Genomic DNA, 23,654 nt, shown 5'->3' on the forward strand with positions numbered 1-23,654 from the left:
ATGATGAAATACTAATAACTTCGAAAATTTGATTTAATTGCTACAATTTTCAAATTATTTATACAATTTTTTAATTTCGAATGAAATATATCGGATGAATTGTAAGAAAATCATGAAATTATTTATATTTTCATAATTCAGAGGCTCTAAATAACATTATCCAAGTTTTAAAAATTTATCGTATTTAAATTCGAATTTTGGAAAAAAAAATTTTATTCTTTAAAATGTAAATAAACTGCGTAAAAATTTCGAATTTAATTGAAAATTACTAATTTCGAAATTCGTAAATAGGGGAAATAGTAAGAAAAACATAAAAATATTTATAAATTTGTTTTCCTCAGTCTCTAAATAACATTTTCAAACTTTTAAATATTTTTCGAACTTAAGTTCGAATTTTCGAAAATTACCAAAAAAAAATAATTTTTTCAAAAAATCTTTTAAAATTGGATCAAATACTAATAACTTCGAAAATTTGATTTAATTGAATACAATTTTAAAATTATTTATACAATTTTTTAATTTCGAAAGAAATATATCGGATGAATTGTAAGATAATCATGAAATTATTTATGTTTCCATAATCCACAGGCTTTAAATAACATTAGCCAAGTTTTAAAAATGTTTCGTATTTAAATTCAAATTTTCGAAGAATTTTAAAAAATCATATAGTATGTGAAAGAAATGCAAAGTAATTTTAGAATGTAAATAAACTGCATGCTAATTTCGAATTTAGCTTGAACATTTATAATTTCGAAAATCGTAAATAGGAAAAATAGTAAGATAATCATGAATTCAAAGGCTCTACATAACATTTTCCAAGTTTTAAACATTTTTCAAACTTAAGTTTGAATTTTCGAAACTTAAAAAAAAATGATTTTATCAAAAAATCTTTTAAAATTTTATTAAAACAAAAGTAACTTTGAAAATTCGATTTAATTGCATGAAATTTTTAATTTTTTTTCCGAATTTTCTAAAATTTGAGAATTTTTGAATTTTCAAAAAACGTTTAAAATTTAACTCTAAACCAAAAATGACTTTGAAAATTAGCGGATAAAATTTAAAAAATATTTGTCCAAATTTTTAATTTCGAAATTTTTAACTATACTAAATTTTATATATCGAATACTCTATAAAATTATCTTAATCTGCAAATAACTTTTAAAATTAGATTTAACAGATTTTTGTAGAAAATTTTTAATTTCGAAATACGTTAATAGAGGATATAATAAGAAAATCAATAAATAATTTGTTTGCATATAAAACATTCACAAGCTGTAAATAAAATTTTTAATGTTTTAAAATCTTTTCGAAATTAAACTCCAATTTTCGAACATGTCGAAAAATATTTTTTGTTTTTTTAAAAAAAAACTTCAAAATGTGAAAATCTGCACATAATATTAATAATGTCTTACAATGCATAAAATTCCAAATTAGCTAAAAAATTTCTTATTTCGAGCCCGAATAAACATGATCATGCGGAACTTATCAAGATTAATTTTTTGAGTCATGGAAATATAACCATATGCAGACACTACTACGTGATAAAATACCAAAAAAAAAAAGACCCGTGTCTCCCAGTTTTTCTCAAAGTCATGCACTTTTTATGGGCCCCCAAAGATTTGGGCCCTCGGTGAAATTTTTGCAAGAAAGTGATAATTTTTCAGGCTCATATCTTGAAAACAGTTCTGAATTTTGATTAACTCTCTGAGGCAAAGTTGTAGCCCTTGGCATAATGAACAAAAATTGTGAACATATAAAATCAAAAAAACTTCATCTTCAAGATCAAAATCGCCAAAAACTTTAAAAAATTAGAAATAATTTTTTTTTGGAAGCTGCCTAAAAGTATGCTTTAGTTTATAATAATTTTTACTTATATTTACCTACCTAAACGGTGTTAAGAATCATTCCTAGAAAGTTCATATGTTCTAGAAAGTTGTTTATTGAGATCTTATGTACATTTTTGTAGTCAATTGTGTCCTTGAATTTTGAAACTACCTATAAATTTGCCCTGTTTGATGGCATCAAATTTTTAATTTCGAAATTCATTAATATAGAAAATTATTAGAGATCAAGAAATTAGTTAAATATTTGTAATTATCAAGCTGTATGCAGTATTTTTTTCGAATTTAAAATCGAATCTTCGAAAATGATTCAAAAAATTACATTTTCTTAAAACATTTTTGAAATGGATTTTGAAATTTAAAATTTAATTTTTTTTGAAAATTTTAAATTTCGAAATTTTTTTACAAAACAAAATGTTCACTCAATTAATGATTTTACCAAATACAAACTTGAAGTCAATTAATTTTCTGATTGTATTTTTTTGTCTGTCTTATTTATAATTGAATTATAAATAATTTAAAATTTTTATTTGTTTCTCTAATAAACTAAATCAACAAAATATTGTCATTATCAATTAATAAAGTAAAAATTATTTAATAATACAAAAAAATACTTAAATACTAATAACAATAATTATAAACTTAGGTTAGAAAATTCTTTGGAATTTATTTTTTTTTACACTTAAAAGCAATAAATTAAGTAAATCGTTAAAATAAAATTAAAACTAAAACTAAATTAAAAGTTAATATCCCAACCACTGGTCTCTGGGGGAGGATCCGAATCGTTTTCCACGCCCGAAGGACCAAAGTATTGCAAATCAGTGTTACTGGTAATGGGTCGTTTAATGGGTGAGGGCAGCTGTTTGCTGCGCAGCTTTTGCCAGTCCAAGTTGTCGAACCAGCTGGAAATATTAAAGGAATATAAAATGAATTTCTTTTAATAAAAATCTGTTATTAATTATTTGTTACCTATGCCTTTTTATATCCAATATACCCTTCCTCTGATAGCCCAGCCTTTCGGCGGGCAATTGTTTGCACAAAGCTTTTATGAGTCCCTGAGCAGATTTGGGTATTTTCGAGGGCATTTGCACTACATCTATGCCACCCAGGATTTGTTGATAAATTTTTATTTGATTTTGTCCACGGAACGGAGTTTTACCCACCAACAATTCAAATACTAAAATACCCAAGGCCCAATAGTCCACGGAACGATCGTGGCCTCTGTCTAGGATAATTTCGGGTGCCACATATTCGGGGGTGCCGGCAAATGTATGGGTTTTTTGATTGGTCGGTATGTGTTTGGCAAAGCCAAAATCAACCTGGAAGAAATTAAGCAAAAATATAATAACTTTCTAAAGAGAAACTTTTATGTTTAATTGAGAAAGCTTTAAATTGATTTAAAGCTTTTGAGTAAAAAACTGTAAATATTTGTTCAAATTTGATTCAATTTGTGATTATTATTCTCACCAATTTACAATAACCATCGGTGGTCAACATTAAATTCTCCGGCTTCAAGTCTCTGTAAATAATATTATGCGAGTGCAGAAAGTCAAAAGCTTCCACCACACAGCCAGCTATAAAACGAGCAGTCTTTTCATCGAAAAATCGTCTCTGAGACATTACAGTCCAAACATCGCCACCCATGCAGGCCTCCATCAGGAAATACACAAATTTCTCATTGCGGAAAGTTTTAAATAATCTGAAAGAATATAAAAAAAATCCATGAATTATTAAAAAAGCTTTAAAAGCTTTTAAGTTGCCACTTACTCTATTATAAATGGCGAACTGCGACACTTCATCATCACATGCTTTTCACTGTACACATGTTCAATCTGATCCTGCTTAACAATATCAATTTTCTTAATTATCTTCAAGGCAAATGTTTTACTATCATAAGACACCAAATCGACCTTGCCAAAGGCACCCGAGCCCAATGTAGCAATTTTCTTTAGGTCCGTTAATTCCACATTGGCATATTCATTATCAAATTCAGATTTGCGATTGCCGTCACTGCTGCGGGTTTCACAGTTTTCTGTGGGCAATTCGCGCAGTTGAGGTATGGTGCCCAAGTAGCTGATAAAAGCTCTAAAAGAAACATAAATTAAAAATCCTGAATCATAATTAAAATGTCACCCTTACTCTCTGTCTAGTTTTAACACTTCGGTTCCAGGAGCATCTGCATATACACTGGCCTGCCTACAATCTGCATTGAGTAAAGCCTGCTCACCAAAATAGTCTCCCCGTTTCCGGCGATCCACCACTCTTTCTTCACCATTTTCCACCAGTTTCTTAATGGTCACTGTGCCTCCTCGTATAATAAAGAATTCATTGCCTATGTCTCCCTCTTTCACTATGCAAGTATTAGTCTCAAAGAATTTCTTAAAGAAAAATTAAAAATTAGTCAACTACAATCCATATTTCAGAGATAAATTCTTAATACTCACCCTCTGCAACAAATCCACCACTTTACCCAGCACATCCTCTCCCAAATCGTTTAAGAACGGTGCCGATCTCAAGAAATTCAAATTCTCTTCCCGCTCCTTAGAGCCCGATATAACCATGATCTTGCGGAACTTATCACGATCAATTTTCCAAACACTGGCATTTGTAGCCGCCCTAATCGATGCAAAACGCTTAGCATTATACAAAATAGCCAGTTCCCCGAAAACTGTGCAGGGTCCAAAACTACCTATCAATTTGCCCTGTTTAATAACATCAAAATCACCCTCCTCGGAAACATAGATTTCCGAGCCTTCATCGTTTTCATTGATAATAAAACTATTCTGTTTAAAGTGCACCAGTTCCATGGCATCTATCACCATGTCTTTGCGTTCTTTATCCATATAGTTGTTGAGAAAATCATTTTTCTCTATGGCGGTACGTATGAGATTGCGGGATCTGAGAACGGCCACAAAAAGAGTTAATGTTTATAAGAATTAATTTTTTGTTTACACTTACTTTTCATCTTTTTCGATGTATTCAATTTCAACATCCTTTTTAATGGGCAAATTAGCACGGGTAAATATCAAACCACCCTCCAAACGATGCGACTTGGGGGAATCTTCACTACTGTCGCTTTCTTTGGGAGAAGGAGTGGATTCCTGTTAATTCGAAGGTATAAAATATTTTGTTAAAAATTAGAATTTTATCAAAAATAATGAGACTTTATTAAAACGAAATGATTTGATGGGAATGGAAGTAGTTTTAATAAAACAATTACTCTGTATGGGAGTAATATTTGCTAGATAACATTTATTCTGTAAAGAAAGAACATTTTTCTCTGTCAGGGAGTTAAATTTAATAAAGAAATATAGTAAATAAAGGAATTAAAAAAAAATTTTCCTCCAAAAGGAGGAAAATTTTACTCCTTAGAGGAGCAGAAAGGAAATTTTACTCCGTAAGGGAGTACAAGATTAATTTTACTCCGAAGAGGAGTAAAAAACTGTTCTTTACTCCGTAAATTAGTAAAAAATTATTTTACTGCATAAAGGTGTAAAAAAATATATAGAAAAAGAAAAATTTATACTTCTAAAGGAGCAAAAATAACAATTTACTCCCTCAACGAGTAAAAAAATTTGTTTACTCCATTAAGGAGTAAAAAAAATAATTTAATTCTTTCAGAGTCAAATCTGAATTTACCCCTTAAGAGAGCAAAAACAAGAGGTTTTACTCCGTAATGTAATAAAATAGGGAGTTAATGTTAGGGAAGAAATTTCAGAACCAAAAAGGGAGTGAAATTTTACTTCCAAAAAGGGAGTGAAATTTTACTTCCAAAAAGGGAGTAAAAAAATTAATTCTTTAAGGAGTAAAAAAATAATTCAATTCTTTCTGAGCAAAAACTGAATTTACCCCTTAAGAGAGTAAGGAGAAGAAATTTCAAAACCAAAAAGGGAGTAAATTTTATTAAAGAAAATTTTATTTTCAAAAAAGGAAGTAAAAGGGAGTAAAAAAATAATTAAATTCTATCCGAGTAAAAACAGAATTTACCCCTTAAGGGAGTAATAACAAGAGGTTTTATTCCATAATGCAACACGGAAGAAATTTCAAAAAAGATGGTGAAATTTACTAACGAAAATTTTCCTCCCAAAAAACGAGTAAAATTTATTAAAGAAAATTTTACTTTCAAAAAGGTAGTAAAATTTACTAATAAAAATTCTACTCCCAAAATGGAATGAAAAATATACTAGCAAAAATGTGACTCCATAAAAATTTTCTAACCAAAATTCACTCCAAAAAAAGGGCGTACAATTTATTAACTAAAATTTCACTCCAAAAAAAGAGTAAAATTTACTACCAAAAATTATATTCCGAAGAAGTTAATGAAAAATATGCTAGCAAAAATTTCACTCCCAAAAATGTAGAAAAATTTGCTAACGAAAATTTCACTCCCAAAAAGGTAGTAAAATTTATTATCGAAAATTTTACTCCCAAAAAGGGATAAATTTACTAAAAAAATTATCACTCCCAAAAAATGTATAAAATTTACTACCAAAAATTTCACTCCCAAAAAGGTAGTAAAATTTATTATCGAAAAATTCACTCCCAAAAAGATAGTCAAATTTACTAGCAAAATTATCACTTCCAAAAAGTGTGTAAAATCTACTACTAAAAACTCACTGCCAAAAAGGTACTAAAATTTATTATCGAAAAATTCACTCCCAAAAAGGTAGTAAAATTTATTATCGAAAATTTTCCTCCCATACAACGAGTAAAATTTATTAAAGAAAATTTTACTTTCAAAAAGGGAGTAAAATTTACTAACAAAAATTCTACTCCCAAAATTGAATGAAAAATAGACTACCAAAAATGTGACTCCCTAAAAATTTTCTAACGAAAATGCACTTCAAAAAAGGGAGTAAAATTTATTAAATAAAATTTCACTCCAGAAAAAATTTCACTCCTAAAATGGAGTAAAATTTAAAAACAAGAATTTAACTGCTAAACAAAAATTCACACCCAAAAAGGACTAAAATTTACTAAAAAACAAGTAAGAGAGCTATATTCGGCTGCGCCGAATCTTATATACCCTTCACCAAATTATACTTTAAAATAAATTTTTTTTAAATATTTTTAGGTAAACAAAATTTAATTTTTTTTTAATTGTTTTAAAAAAATTGTTTTTTATTTTTTTTAAAAAAAGTTCTTTCCAAATTTTTTTAAAATTTTTTTTTGGAAAAAAATGTATGACAAAAAAATTTTTTGATGAAAAAAAAATTCGGGTTAAAAAATATTTTTCCCGATTTTGACCCATTGTAGGTCCAACTTACTATAGCCTTATCTACATCGTTGCAGTGGACTTTGAAATATCTATCATTAGATATCCATATTGTCTATATTAATGACTTAGTAATCCAGATATAGATCAAAAATAGGTAAAAAATCGAGGTTGTCCCGTTTTCTCTCCCAAAAATAAATAAAATTGTCTACCAAAAATTTTCCTGCCAAAGGAAATAATGAACGAAAATTCACTATCAAAAATTTCACTCCCAAAAATGGAAGTAAAATTTACTTACTAATGAAAATTTTACCTTCTTTTTGGGAGTAAAATTTACTAACGAAAATTTCACTCCCAAAAAGGGAATGTAAAATATTCTACCAAAAATTCTACTTTCAAAAGGATATGAAAAATATACTACAAAAAAATTTCACTGCCAAAAATTAACTAATGAAATTTCATTCTCAAAAATGGAAAGGAAAAATTTTACTAAAATTTAAATTAGCTAAAGTAAACTTTCGCTCCCAAAAAGGAAGTACAATTTACTAAAATAAAGAAAGTAAAATGTATAGAAGAAATTCTATCCCCAGAAAAGCCAGAAAAATTTACTACTCCCAAAAATAAAATGAAAAATGTATTAAAAAAATTTTCACTTCCAAAGTTTACTTAACAAATTCCATTTCAAAACTTAAAGAACACTCCTTGAAATAGTAACAATTTAAGTTCTCTTAATTTTTGTTTACCAAAACCAAAATCAATTTCAGTTTTCTTTATTTTCCCAGTGAGTTTTACCTCAATTTGAACACCAGAATCTCTGGCTGTAGAATCACTTGTCGCTGATTTTGTAGTTGTTGCATTTGCATCTGTTTGTGATGTTAAATCATCAATTTGATGTTTAAGTACTTCTTCGAAAGTTAGTTTGGCAGATTTACGAGACTGTAAGAGAAGTAGAGGCAAAACAAAAAAACAAAATAAAACAAAAATAACACAAACAACAACCAAGTATATGATAATAAGAAGATAAGAAAATCTCAGCTACATGAGAAGGCAAGCATGAAAGGAAGGAAGGATTTCACAGTAAAAATCGTTTGTGTTAGAACAGTTTATAGCAGGTTTTTCACTTGATTTTTTTTGTTGTTAGAGAGCAAAAATAACAACAAAAAACACCTTTAAAATTAGTGATTTAGTAGTGTGTAGTAATTAAACAACAACGAAGAGAAAAAACACAACATCAAAGACAACAAGTGCAAGTTTTGTTAGAGCAAGAGCAGTTTTTAATTAACATACCGTTACAAGGAAACAGGAAATAGAGAAGAAGACAGTTTTGTTAAGGTTGAGGTGTTGAGAGTGTAGAGCAAAATAGTGTTTTTTAAGGTGTAAGTAGTTGTGTGTGTGCGTGTGGGAAACACAAAAAAGGTGTTGGTTGTATTTTAGTGTTAGTTTTTTGTTTTTGTTGTTGTTGTATTAGTCACAATTAGTAGCATTACAAATGGATTAAGGATCTCTCCCAGTAGATATCGGAGTAAGAAAATTAATTTAAATTTACGACATGTTTGTACATAAGGTGTATATTTCAGTAACATTCAAATCTACATCAGAATGGAAGGACTGGTAGTGTAGTTGCTTGGTTTGTGAGCAGACTTTATGCAGTATTTCTTGGAAAATTTGTGAAGATATTTTAAAGAGACGAATATTGGTAGATATATTGGTGATCTATTTTAAATTCTAACTAACTTAACTAAGTGGTAAAGATTTTGTTATTTCTTGAAAAATTTTTGAAGATTCTTTAAAGAACTATCTAAATTTTTTTATAAAAGTTTTAATTTTTCATAAAATTTTCTATTTTTTGTTTGTATTGAATTTTGACGAGTCTTTAAATTTGAGCAGATTAATGTTGAATATTTTTGGCTTCTCGTCTTCATGACTTTACGATTTTTTGTTTGTCTACAAACATGCCAAGGTTTTGTTACAACAAACAGTGGCACCATGTAAAATTTAAAGGATATTAAAATAATCGATATATTTTCTTAAGAAAATTAAAGATGTTTATAAGTTTCTACTAAAATTTAAATATACCAATAAATATTAATTGAATTACAAATTTTTATTTGGAAAATTATTGGGTGTATGACTTAAAAATCCGGGATTTAAAATAGGTGCCGCGGCATGCCGTATGTTGTTTTGTTTTTAATAACCTAATTTTTTAAGAAATTTATGCTCGTTATGTACAATTGAGGCGTTTATTTCAAAAACCAGTCAAGCAACAAATTATTGATTTTAGGCAAATCAAAGAAAATTTCCTAGCAGCCTAAAAATTACTTTTACAAAATTGAAATTTTTTCCTATGCATTTAATAAATAAACTATTTTTTATTTATATTAATATATAGAATATAAAGTTTGCACATGACTGGTTTCTGAAACAAAAAATCATCACTATTGTAAATTTCATACGAAATTTTATTAGGAACTTTAAAAGCAAAATGACATATGATCTTTTTAAAGAGTTAAACATCATATTCATATACATATTTGTTCTTAAATAACTAAGTATTCGTCATTATACACTCATTTCACAGTGCATTCTGCTGCCGTTGTAGGCTATTTGAAAAATATTCCCATAAAACTCTTCATATCCAACCAAGTAGGGTTTTAGAGATTGTAAATATTTTTTTCACATTTATTGAGACCTACAATATTCATGAATAAATAGTTTAGGGCTTAATATTACCTAATATAAAACCAGTCAAGCGTTGTCACATGACTTCTTTCTAAACTAAACTCGGATTTCTTGGCTTTGCTTCAACATAATAGAATAGCATTTTTTAACTTTTTTTTAGCATTAAACGATGCATTTATGTTTACAAAACAGTAATCGCCTAATAACTCAATTTTGGATTTTTTGTAGCTTAACTGGTTTTTGAAATAAACTATTCAATTATGGAGCGATCATTATCAAATTAGGTGACATTACTTCCCTATATATAAAACTTATTTGGTGCGAAACTTGTGTAGATACCTATATAAATAAGACATTTATGGCCGATTAAGTCCTATTTAAAATTAAGTCATGAACTTTGTGCAGCTACGCATACGGACATTGTTAAATCGACTTAGAAACTGATTCTGTTTTGTATACCAGTATTTTCTATAGAAAATACTGTTATACACAACAATATTTTCTATAGAAAATACTGTTATACTCAACAATATTTTCTATAGAAAATACTGTTATACACATAGTGTTTATAAAAAACCGACTTTTTAAAAAACCGGTTTGTCGGTTAACCGAAAATTGGCCTTTTTTAAAAAACCGGTTTTTCGGTTAACCGACGTCGAAAAAACCGGTTAAACCGGTTAACCGTCATATATATGTAGAAAACATAAAATGTAAAATAAAGTATATACAGTTTTAAAATGTGTAGTTTTTAGCAGTCAGGAATGGTTAATATTAAATAACTATGAATATACAAAAGTGCTAAGTTCATTATACCTTACACCACCATAGTGGGGAGGGTATTATGCGTTTGTGCAGATGTTTGTAACGCCCAAAAATATTAGTCTAAAACCCACCTTAAAGTATACCGATCGACTTAAAATTACTTTCTGAGTCAATTAAGCGATGTCTGTCCGTCCGTCCGTCTGGTTGGCTGGCTGGCTGGCTGTCCATGTAAACCTTGTGCGCAGAGTACAGGTCGCAATTTTGAAGATATTTCGATGAAATTTGATACATATTATTTTTTCGGACCAAGGACCAAGCCTATTGAAACTGGCTGAAATCGGTCCATTATTTCACCTAGCCCCCATACAAATGTCCTCCCGAAATTGGACTTTATCGGTCATAAATGTTTAATTTATATATGTATCTCCACAAATTCCACTTCAAATAAGTTTTATATACACAAAATTCATGTCACCAAATTTTGTTACGATCGGTCCATATTTAGTCATAGCTCCCATATAGACCCGCTTCCGAAAATCACTTTAACGTGCATAAATCGCTTAAAAATGTTGGTAAACACACAAAATTCAACATAGTTAACTTTAATATACACATAATCACACGACCTAATTTCATGGTGATCGGTCCATAATTGGTCATAGCCCCCATATAAGGCCCACTTCCGAAAATCACTCAAAAATATAAATTATTTAAATTTTAAAAGAAAAATTTTTTTTGCTCTTTTACTTAGTGTAGGGTATTATATGGTCGGGCTTGACCGACCATACTTTCTTACTTGTTTTATTTTGAAAAAATTTCTAAATTATCAAATGGAATTGAGTATAAATATGTTACTAACTATATAATACTTGTTTTAGTAATTAGTGTATTCATTAAATTTCAACCAAAAAATGTAAATCAATTTTTAATTAAATATTTGATAATTTTGAAATTTATTATCACCACGACTTTCTGATATGAAACAGAAAATGTTACAAGTCTCAAAACAAACGCACTTCTTCTCAGCTTCTTATAAATCGTACCAAATATGTAAGTAATAAAATTATCAGATTTCATATTTAAAATTATGGATTTTAAACGTGTTTTGTCTCTCCTGTAATACTTCTGAAAAGGACTTTGTACACTAAGCAAACACAATGATTAATAAAATAAAATTTTAAGAACAAAACACACTAATGAGTTCAAATTGATTGAAAGAAGGTATGCACATCAAATTCAACTTAACGTTTGGTAAAAGCATCACTATTATTACATCATTATTAAGATTTGGCTTAACTTCTACTATTTAGAATCATTGTAATTCTTAAAAATATCAATCTAAATAGGTTTGTATTGTAAATCTGCAGTTTAGGTTTCAAATCAGACCAATAATGTGTATACAATGAATATTAAAAATGCACAAAACCGTTAGATTTATCAATTTTAATCCCAAATTTTAAAAACCGGTTAACCGAGTGATAAAAACCGGATAAACCGGTTAACCGAAAATCAACATTTTAAATTAACCGGTTCGCAAAAAACCGAGATTTCTAAGAAAAACCGGTTTTTCGGTTAACCGGTTTATAAACACTATATACACAACAATATTTCCTATAGAAAATACTGTTATACACAACAATATTTTCTATAGAAAATACTGTTATACACAACAATATTTCCTATAGAAAATACTGTTATACACAACAATATTTCCTATAGAAAATACTGTTATACACAACAATATTTTCTATAGAAAATACTGTTATACACAACAATATTTTCTATAGAAAATACTGTTATACACAACAATATTTTCTATAGAAAATATTGTTGTGTATAACAATATTTTCTATAGAAAATACTGTTATACACAACAATATTTTCTATAGAAAATACTGTTATACACAACAATATTTTCTATAGAAAATACTGTTATACACAACAATATTTCCTATAGAAAATACTGTTATACACAACAATATTTCCTATAGAAAATACTGTTATACACAACAATATTTCCTATAGAAAATACTGTTATACACAACAATATTTTCTATAGAAAATACTGTTATACACAACAATATTTTCTATAGAAAATACTGTTCTACACAACAATATTTTCTATAGAAAATACTGTTCTACACAACAATATTTTCTATAGAAAATACTGTTCTACACAACAATATTTTCTATAGAAAATACTGTTATACACAACAATATTTTCTATAGAAAATACTGTTATACACAACAATATTTTCTATAGAAAATACTGTTATACACAACAATATAGAAAATACTGTTATACACAACAATATTTTCTATAGAAAATACTGTTATTACAATATTTGCTGTGCAATCTAATTGATTTTCAGTCCCACTGTTAATCATTTATTTTTCTCTACTCGCATCTCTTTTGCAAATATTTCATAATGTCTTCTAGAAAATAAACCAGTCGTTTGTTCAACAACAACTCAGCTTTTCTGTGAAAGCTGAAACTTATTACAGCCAAAGTGAAAAAAATTACAAATTAAGAATATTAACTTAATCGGACAGTTGGTTACCGTTAAGAAAATATTTCTCCAGTCTATCTCCAGGTTTATCTGCCCTGCAAAGTATTGAAATTTAAACCGTATTATAGCCTTAAAATATAAATTTTTTGCTATAATAGCAGACAGCTAAGTTTACGATTAGTAGTTTTCCTATTTAATCAGAAGTAGCATTTATGGTTAAATAAATTACAAGGTTTGATAAATTGTAGCAGTAAATTAAGTCTCCTTATATCTACTCTGTTAAGAAAAACTTTTTGTTTGTTAGTAATTTTTGTTGTTGTCATTTGAGTAAACATTCATGCGTTAAACAAGTACCAGAGCAAAAAAAAAAAGAATGCCCCTGTTAAGGGACAGCAAGGAGCAAGGAAGTCAAAGTTTATGCGTGTGTTTTTATATGTGTTTTTGAGTGTATAAGAGATGTGATTAAATGCATGTTTGGCTGCATGTTGCATGTAGAAAATTTCTTACTTTAGCACATCCGTTATGCGTTGATGCTGTTAGTGATGCTGATGTTGCTGTTGCTGTTGATGCTTTATGCACTTCCGTTTCCGTTAAATTTCTGCTAGTCACATCTTCTTGTATGGTGGGTGTGGAGGGGCTGGCGGCACACTGCTGCTGTAAGCTAGTGGTGTCACTTGAACTACGTTTACTTCTGGAATTCTTAAGGGACAATATCGAGGGTGAGTGGGCCATTACCAGGGGCTGTGGCGGCAAGGGTGGTGGTGTTGGTATGTTCACCACCTCTTTTTCCAATATCACTTCGTGTTGTGACAAAATTGAGTTGTTGGTGGGTGTGCGGGTAAATTTACTCAGTTTATTACTGGTATTGCTGGGTAACTTACTGTTGCGCAATTTGGCATTAAAAATATCAAAAGTTTTTGAATTTAATGAAGTATTGGGCGAGGAAAATCTACCATCCTGGTCTAAGAAATCCACCACCAAAAGTTCGCCCTCATCTGCAGCATCTTCCCCCTCTCCCTCAGTATTATCATCATCCTGTTCGTCATGGGTGCCTATGAAAAATTTCGCCTTGTTGTCATTATTATTATTATTGTTATTATTGGGCTCAGAGTTGCCCTCAATTATGGGCTGTTCGCTGGGCAAAGCTGTGGGTCGACGCTCTTTGACCGGTTTCAATTTGCCTTGTTTTAGCGAATTTTGTTGAGGATGATGGTGGTGTTTGGCATTGGCCGCTGCTGTGCCATTTGCTAAACCATTCGTATTTAATTGGCCATTGTTTATGGAACGTGGCTTTTTGGTAATGAATTTTTTATTACTCTTATTTACACCATTGGCCAAAATGGGTGGCGTGGTTGCTGTTGCTTTTGCTATTTCTGTTTTGTTAAGATCATTGGTGTTGTTATTGTTATTTAGATGACTTGTTAAGATACTTTGTCTTGGGGCAGCTGGTTTTAAACGCTGAATATTTGTTTGTGTGTGTGTTATTATTTAGTTAGTTATAGAGTTGCAACATTAGTGTTAGTTTGTTGATAGTTAGACATGTAAGTATAAGTGTTAGAAGTTTAGAGTTGCAGAAACATAGAAAAGTTAGCATTTTTAGAAAACAGTATTAGAGTTAAAAAAGTTTATTAGCAACAATATTAACAACATTTATGTGTTATATAAAATAAACTAGAGGCTGATTACTTACTTCACTGGCTTTGGGGGTAAAAAATAAAGATTCATCTCGACGTATGTAGCGGCCAATTTGCTAGAAAGAGGAAAATAACAATGTTTTAAAAACATAGACAATAATGTTGAAAACAAGATTTTTTTTTTAAAAAATTTTAATGTGAAAAAATTTTGGTTCAATAAAAATTTACAAAATCGTTTTCAGCATATTTTTTTTAACTAAGTTTTTTCACCCTAAATTTTTTTTACAAAAAACTATTAATTATTACGAAAAAAAAATTTTTTTTATACTTCAATAAAAATATTCAAAATCTTTTTTCACCATATTTTATTTTAAATAAATTATTTTCACTCTAAAATCTTTATTCAAAAAAAATTAATAATTATTACGAAAAAAAATTTAAATTTTTTTTTTTTCATAAAAACTTTTTCACCATAAAATTAATTTTTGAAAAAATTATTAAGAATACCAATAATTTTTTAGAAAAAAAATTTTCAAAATTTTTAATTTAATAATTTTTAGTAATTATTAATAATTTTTTCGTAAAAAAATTTTAGGGTAAAAATAAAATTTCATGATGAAACAAATTTTGTTAAAAAAATATATGGTAAAAAAGATTTTTAAAATTTAGAATAAAAAGAAAATTTCATGGTGAAAAAAAAATGCGTAAAAAAAGGAAAATTATGATGAAAAAAAAATTTTGAAAATGTTTATTTCGAAATAATTAATAATATTTTGGAAAAAAAATTTAGAGTGAAAATTTTATTTTATGATGAAAAAAAAAATTATGGTGAAAAAAAGTTTTAATTTTTTTTGGAAAATTTTGAAATTTATTTTTCGTAAAAAAAATTTAGTTAAAAAAATATCGGTAAAAAAGATTTTGAAAAATTAGGATGAAAATAAAATTTCATGGTAAAAAAGAAATGGGTAAAATAAGGAAAATTATTGTGAAAAAAAGATTTTGAAAATTTTTATTTCGAAATAATTAATAATATTTTTGAAAAAAAATTTTAGAGTGAAAATTAAATTTTATGATGAAAAAAAAATTATGTTGATTTTTTTTTTTTTAAATTTTTGAAATTTTTTTTCGTAAAAAAAATATATGGTAACAATGATTTTGAAAATTTAGGATGAAAATAAAATTTCATGGTGAAAAAAATGAGTAAAAAAAAGGAATATTGTGAAAATAACGATTTTGAAAATATTTATTTCGAAATAATTAATAATTTTTTGGAAAAAATTTTAGAGTGAAAATTTAATTTTATGATGAAAAAAAATGTATGGTGAAAAAAAGTTTTGAATTTTTTTTTTATAAAAAATTTTTTGTTAAAAAAAAAATATATGGTAAAAAAGATTTTGAAAATTTAAGATGAAAATAAAATTTCATGGTGAAAAAAATGGGTAAAAAAAGGAAAATTATGGTGAAAACCAGTGTTTAAAAAGCTACAATAACTAAAAAATTTTTAACTGTTGCTACAACTACTGCTTCAAAAAAGTGTATGTAGCGGTAGCAGTAGCATTTGTCTTTTTTCGTTTTCTTGTTTTTTTAAAACTACTGCTACCTTCAAAATATAAAACTCTTAACAGAGCAGTAGTAATAAAACATGAATTGTAAATGGAGTAGTAGCATAAAAATACAAATCATTGCTACTGCTCTATATCGAGTTTTAATTTTTAAGGTAGCAGTAAAGTAGCAGTTGATGCAGCAGTTAAGGTAGCAATAAAAGTAGTCAAAAAAGAAAATCTTCAGTCATAACACCAAAATTGACAGAATTAAACACTGTGTGTTGTTTTTGTTTTGAGAGAGTTTGAAAGAATTATTCGATTTTATTCGTCTCAGATGTTCGTGTTGCTAACAGAAAGATCGTGTTTTCTGTCTGTATAACAAAAAAGCCGAACTTTTCACAATAACAACACATAATATAATTTTTTGGCTGAATATTTTTATTTTTGACTTATTTTATTGCTACCTCAACTGCTACTTAGCTGCTACTTCAACTGCTACTTAACTGCTACTTCTTCTACTACCTCAACTGCTACTTCTATTTCTATTTTTCGTTGCTACTGCTACTTGTAGTCTAGTTTTTTAAACACTGGTGAAAACAAGATTTTGAAAATTTTTTTCGAAATAATTAATAATTTTTTGGAAAAAAATGTTAGGGTGATAATTCAATTTTATGATGAAAAAAGTTTTTATTAAAAAAAAAATTTATGGTGAAAAAAGTTTTGAATTTTTTTTTTTTTTGAAAATTTTGATATTTTTTTTTTACGTAATAATTTTTTTCAATAAAAAATTTTAGGGTGAAAATAAAATTTCATGATGAAAACAATTTGGTTAAAAAAAAAAATTATGGTGAAAAAAAGATTTGGAAAATTTTGATCGACAAAAGATTTTAGCTTGAAAATAAAATTTCATGGTGAAAAAATGATTTAGAAAATATTTATTTCGTAATACATAATTAATTGTTTCGAAAAAAGATTTTGAGGTGAAAATAAAATTTTATGGTGAAACAAATATTTGGAAAAAAAATTTTATTTTCATATAATTCAGACTTATTTTGTGGCGATTTTTTAAAAAAAATGTTTCTTGGAAACAAAATTTTATGTTGATGACAAAACGATTGTGGTGAAGATTTTGTTAATACCCACCACAAAGATGATTTTATCATATCGTTTGTAACATATCGAAATATTGGTTGCAGAACCAAAAAGTGTCTATATATTCTGGATTTTCATAAGATCCTAACACGATCTAGTTATGTCCGTCCGTCTGTATGTCTGTTGAAAACATGACATGACAATCGAAAGGAGCTAGCTGGCTGAAATTTTCCACAAATACTTTCTGTTGATAAAATTTGTTTGGTATTGGAAATGGGCAATATCGAGTCATGATTTTACCCAGCCCACATAAGATTGGTTGACAAATATTGATTTGGGTTTTTGGAAAGAAAAAATTTTGTGTGAAAACCAAATTTTAGAGTGAAAATAAATTTTGATAAAAACAAAATTTTATGGTGAAAAAAATTTTGACGAAAAAGAAGGTAAACAATTTAGATAGTCGTGTGTCAAAAAAAATTGTTTGATTGAAAACAAAATGTTACGGCGAAAAAAATTTTTGTTAAAATTTAGGTTACCACTCCTGAAATATCTCGCCATTTTTTGTTCACCGAATTTGTTTTATTTTCAAACCTCTTCTGCTGTAATTTGTTATAAATATTTAAATAAAATGATTCACTAAATGACAAAGTTACATTGCTTAGTAACTCTAGAAATATTTTACTTTTATTTTATTTACATACGTTTGTTCATAAAACAGAAACATGTGTGTTTGTTTTAAGAAAATAAGCATCATGCAATCTTTATTTAACTTTAATAAATATTTAATAAATATGAAAAATATTTATAATCTGCATACGCAGGCAGTAAGCTACAAAAGTATAACAATATTCAAAACTATTGATAACAAAAACACAGTCAAATAAAAACTCTGAACTAAAAACATTTTCCTACAACTCCCTAAATATTTGTCTAACTACGAAAAGAGTAATAGAATTTATTTCCAAACAAATAATATATTAAATTTATAAACAAATTTATAATTTCTCAAATAAATTTACACAACAAAAAAACAGCATCTTCTAGTTCAGTTATTATTTATTTAAAAAAACACTTGAACAAATAAAACACAAAATTTTATTCAATAAAATCATTGTTCAATTTCAGTTTATTTCTTTATAAAAAAAAAACTTACCAAAAATAGCAAAGAAACACAAAAGCTAACATTGCGTCAAGACTATTATTGTCATACCTGTGCAGGCTTCTTATTTCATGGCATAATTGTTAAGGTAAATAAGACAGAATATTTGCTTTTAAATATTTAATTAAAATTTCAAAGGTATTAAGAGTAAAGAAAACGACTTTATAAATATGTAATCGGTGCTATAAATAATTTCATGTGTTAACAACAATTATTTTAAAATTAAAAAAGCAAACTTTATTTACATAATTTAACAAACGGTTACATAAGCTTTTAAAAAATGGTAAAAATATTAAAATTCAGTCATATATATTGTCTCAAACAGCTAACAAATTTGTATAGTTAAGGTTCTGGTTCAGCTTCTGGTTCTAGTTCAGGTTCTAGTTCAGGTTCAGGTTCTAGTTCAGGTTCAGGTTCTAGTTCAGTTCTAGTTCAGTTCTAGTTCAGTTCTAGTTCAGTTCTAGTTCAGTTCTAGTTCAGTTCTAGTTCAGTTCTAGTTCAGTTCTAGTTCAGTTCTAGTTCAGTTCTAGTTCAGTTCTAGTTCAGTTCTAGTTCAGTTCTAGTTCAGTTCTAGTTCAGTTCTAGTTCAGTTCTAGTTCAGTTCTAGTTCAGTTCTAGTTCAGTTCTAGTTCAGTTCTAGTTCAGTTCTAGTTCAGTTCTAGTTCAGTTCTAGTTCAGTTCTAGTTCAGTTCTAGTTCAGTTCTAGTTCAGTTCTAGTTCAGTTCTAGTTCAGTTCTAGTTCAGTTCTAGTTCAGTTCTAGTTCAGTTCTAGTTCAGTTCTAGTTCAGTTCTAGTTCAGTTCTAGTTCAGTTCTAGTTCAGTTCTAGTTCAGTTCTAGTTCAGTTCTAGTTCAGTTCTAGTTCAGTTCTAGTTCAGTTCTAGTTCAGTTCTAGTTCAGTTCTAGTTCAGTTCTAGTTCAGTTCTAGTTCAGTTCTAGTTCAGTTCTAGTTCAGTTCTAGTTCAGTTCTAGTTCAGTTCTAGTTCAGTTCTAGTTCAGTTCTAGTTCAGTTCTAGTTCAGTTCTAGTTCAGTTCTAGTTCAGTTCTAGTTCAGTTCTAGTTCAGTTCTAGTTCAGTTCTAGTTCAGTTCTAGTTCAGTTCTAGTTCAGTTCTAGTTCAGTTCTAGTTCAGTTCTAGTTCAGTTCTAGTTCAGTTCTAGTTCAGTTCTAGTTCAGTTCTAGTTCAGTTCTAGTTCAGTTCTAGTTCAGTTCTAGTTCAGTTCTAGTTCAGTTCTAGTTCAGTTCTAGTTCAGTTCTAGTTCAGTTCTAGTTCTAGTTCAGTTCTAGTTCAGGTTCTAGTTCAGGTTCTAGTTCAGGTTCTAGTTCAGGTTCTAGTTCAGGTTCTAGTTCAGGTTCTAGTTCAGGTTCTAGTTCAGGTTCTAGTTCAGTTCTAGTTCAGTTCTAGTTCAGTTCTAGTTCAGTTCTAGTTCAGCTCATGGAGCTTAAGAAAGATGTTTTTATTATTCGCCTCGTAATGAAGACATAAATATTCAACAGGATAACAAGCAGTAGTGCTTTCTAATTATAAAATTTCATTTCCTTATGATTGTAAAATTACGAAATAATTTGGCAAAATTTAATAAACATTTCCACTGAAAATTACTTATAACAAAAATTAATTTACATTTTGGCAAACAACAAATTTCGTGACAAACATTTAAACTCATCACATCAAAAAATATTTATCTTATTTTCTAACATTTTCATTTGCTTGAAAGAAGAAAGTTATTTCTGTCGAGATCAGAAAACGTGAAAGAAATTCCTCAAAATATTTGAAAACATTTCAAAAGAGAATTTCTCGTTGTCTTGTAATTTAAACACAAACAGAAATTATTAACTGCCACCACATGTCAAGTTAAATGTAAACGATAAAGTAACAAAATAATAGAAACACTTGTATTTGAATTTCATATTGTTTTAGAATAAATCTCCCCTATTCCTTAAAATACCTTGAAGCTCCCGTTAGGCACACGATTGTTGTCTATTTGAAAATGGAAGGAAGACACAGTCTTACTTTATGTGTGTAACGAGAAGTCAAATGCCAAACAATAGATATTTCAATAATATTATTTATTTTCCTTTTATTTTTTTAAATGAAGTGACTTAATCAATGTCAAATGATAAAGAGAAACATTGAAACAGGCCTACATATTGCAATCAAAAATAAGTGTCGTTAGGTAGGCAGGGAAACAGAAGGCTGTTTTTCTAAAAAAAGGTGAAGAGGGGATTTGCAATAAAATGTTAAGTATTTTATGTCGGTTTTAGATATAAAATAAAGTCATAGTAACTTTATTTTATATCTTATGACGGCTTCAAAAATCTATTATTTTTATTGGTCGATGTCAGTTCTGTTTTTGAGTTTTTCAAACTATTTGTCTGTTTCTCATTAAGAGGCTTAAGATATACGACTCCATAAAATGTATTCCCTTTTCATTGAATACTAAAAAACATTCCTTTTTCAGTTCTTTTAGTTTTTATGTTTTTGTAAATAAAATTTATTTCTTATTTCTATTCTTTACAACATTCACAATAAAATGCCATGTGTGATTCTTGAAGATTTGATTTTATTTCGAACTTTGAATAAAAAATAAATAAAAAAGGAAAACCCCTCAATGGTATTGCACATCTTATTGGCATCATTGTTGATTATGTTCTGGGGTACGGAAATCTGTATCTCTTTTCCTGGCTGCCTTAAAAAGGCAGGTAAGATAAACACCTTAATGGAGGCTTGATAAAAATCTTATTAATGTTTAGAGAGTTTCCTCTGTAAAACAAAATTTACATTTGTTAAGAATTGTAAAAAGGGAGGGAAGTAAATAAGAAATAAATAAAATAAATGAAATCAAACATGATGTTTGTTGGAGGAAAATAAATTTAGAAAATCTTTGCTAAATTTGCCAAACGCTAGAGATACTTAAAAATACTTTAGAAACTATATGAGCTATTAGCTATGGCATTTTTAAAGCATTGAAGGAACTCTTACTAGTTCCTAAGAATATTTAAATATATTGCTTCAAAGGTTAAATTAACTATTTGCTATTGACATCCTAATGACTCTAGAATAACCGGGATTCTATGAAACTCTATCCCACGTTTTCTTAGTTTTTCAAAACAATAACAAATTTTTTGAGTGTAGCTTAATAAACCCCACTGTGAGAACCCCCAGCATGAAGTAAACAACACAAAATCGTCTTTTTAACAATTGTCATATATGTTCCTTCTATGTATGTCTCTCTTATCTATACCGTTTATGTCAAATGATGCGTGAACCGCATTCAAATGTTTGTTACAAAAAAAAAAAATGTGTCACTCACTCCAAAAAGAAACGCGACGAAGAAAACAGCGTTAAGGGGTAAAATATCAAACAGTTTTTTTTTTAACTCAATACAAACGATTGAAACAGAGGCACTTGCACAAGCACTTAAGTGACAAGGAAAACAGTGAAGAATGAAATGAAAGAAATCAAATTTAAAGTTAATTTTATGGGAATCAATACTAAATTAGAACCTAAACTAGAAATTGAACTAGAACCTGAACTAGAACATGAAATAGAACTTGAACTAAAACTGAACTAGAACCTGAACTAGAACTTGAACTAGAACCTGAACCTGTACTAGAACCTAAACTAGAACTGAACTAGAAACTGAACTAGAACCTGAACTAGAACCTGAACTAGAACCTGAACTAGAACTGAACTAGAAACTGAACTAGAAATTGAACTAGAACCTGAACTAGAACATGAAATAGAACTTGAACTAAAACTGAACTAGAACCTGAACTAGAACCTGAACTAGAACCTGAACTAGAACCTGAACTAGAACCTGAACTAGAACCTGAACTAGAACCTGAACTAGAACCTGAACTAGAACCTGAACTAGAACCTGAACTAGAACCTGAACTAGAACCTGAACTAGAACCTGAACTAGAACCTGAACTAGAACCTGAACTAGAACCTGAACTAGAACCTGAACTAGAACCTGAACTAGAACCTGAACTAGAACCTGAACTAGAACCTGAACTAGAACCTGAACTAGAACCTGAACTAGAACCTGAACTAGAACCTGAACTAGAACCTGAACTAGAACCTGAACTAGAACCTGAACTAGAACCTGAACTAGAACCTGAACTAGAACCTGAACTAGAACCTGAACTAGAACTGAACTAGAACTGAACTAGAACTGAACTAGAACTGAACTAGAACTGAACTAGAACTGAACTAGAACTGAACTAGAACTGAACTAGAACTGAACTAGAACTGAACTAGAACTGAACTAGAACTGAACTAGAACTGAACTAGAACTGAACTAGAACTGAACTAGAACTGAACTAGAACTGAACTAGAACTGAACTAGAACTGAACTAGAACTGAACTAGAACTGAACTAGAACTGAACTAGAACTGAACTAGAACTGAACTAGAACTGAACTAGAACTGAACTAGAACTGAACTAGAACTGAACTAGAACTGAACTAGAACTGAACTAGAACTGAACTAGAACTGAACTAGAACTGAACTAGAACTGAACTAGAACTGAACTAGAACTGAACTAGAACTGAACTAGAACTGAACTAGAACTGAACTAGAACTGAACTAGAACTGAACTAGAACTGAACTAGAACTGAACTAGAACTGAACTAGAACTGAACTAGAACTGAACTAGAACTGAACTAGAACTGAACTAGAACTGAACTAGAACTGAACTAGAACTGAACTAGAACTGAACTAGAACTGAACTAGAACTGAACTAGAACTGAACTAGAACTGAACTAGAACTGAACTAGAACTGAACTAGAACTGAACTAGAACTGAACTAGAACTGAACTAGAACTGAACTAGAACTGAACTAGAACTGAACTAGAACTGAACTAGAACTGAACTAGAACTGAACTAGAACTGAACTAGAACTGAACTAGAACTGAACTAGAACTGAACTAGAACTAGAACTGAACTAGAACTAGAACTGAACTAGAACTGAACTAGAACTGAACTAGAACTGAACTAGAACTGAACTAGAACTGAACTAGAACTGAACTAGAACTGAACTAGAACTGAACTAGAACTGAACTAGAACTGAACTAGAACTGAACTAGAACTGAACTAGAACTGCACTAGAACTGAACTAGAACTGAACTAGAACTGAACTAGAACTGAACTAGAACTGAACTAGAACTGAACTAGAACTGAACTAGAACTGAACTAGAACTGAACTAGAACTGAACTA

The 23,654-nt window shown here is 28.8% G+C and overlaps 1 protein-coding gene across 2 annotated transcripts in view; it reads right to left on the reverse strand.

Annotated features, from left to right (window-relative positions):
- Positions 1-2,538: 2,538 nt before the first annotated feature.
- LOC135952228 (cGMP-dependent protein kinase 1) overlaps positions 2,539-23,654 on the reverse strand; it is a 33,569-nt gene continuing 12,453 nt past the window's right edge. Inside the window, exons 2-11 of one of the 2 annotated variants that reach the window (XM_065502077.1) lie at positions 14,698-14,757; positions 13,515-14,465; positions 7,849-7,992; positions 4,800-4,942; positions 4,286-4,739; positions 3,981-4,219; positions 3,609-3,926; positions 3,309-3,540; positions 2,811-3,160; positions 2,539-2,743 (exon numbers count right to left, since the gene is read on the reverse strand). In XM_065502077.1, the coding sequence (XP_065358149.1) occupies positions 2,578-2,743; positions 2,811-3,160; positions 3,309-3,540; positions 3,609-3,926; positions 3,981-4,219; positions 4,286-4,739; positions 4,800-4,942; positions 7,849-7,992; positions 13,515-14,465; positions 14,698-14,757 (3,057 nt within the window). In that variant the 3' untranslated portion in view covers positions 2,539-2,577. The remainder of the gene's footprint in view (positions 2,744-2,810; positions 3,161-3,308; positions 3,541-3,608; positions 3,927-3,980; positions 4,220-4,285; positions 4,740-4,799; positions 4,943-7,848; positions 7,993-13,514; positions 14,466-14,697; positions 14,758-23,654) is intronic. The other variant, XM_065502078.1, reaches the window with a different exon arrangement.

This window comes from Calliphora vicina, chromosome 2 (assembly GCF_958450345.1).
Source record: "Calliphora vicina chromosome 2, idCalVici1.1, whole genome shotgun sequence".
NCBI lineage: Eukaryota > Metazoa > Arthropoda > Insecta > Diptera > Calliphoridae > Calliphora > Calliphora vicina.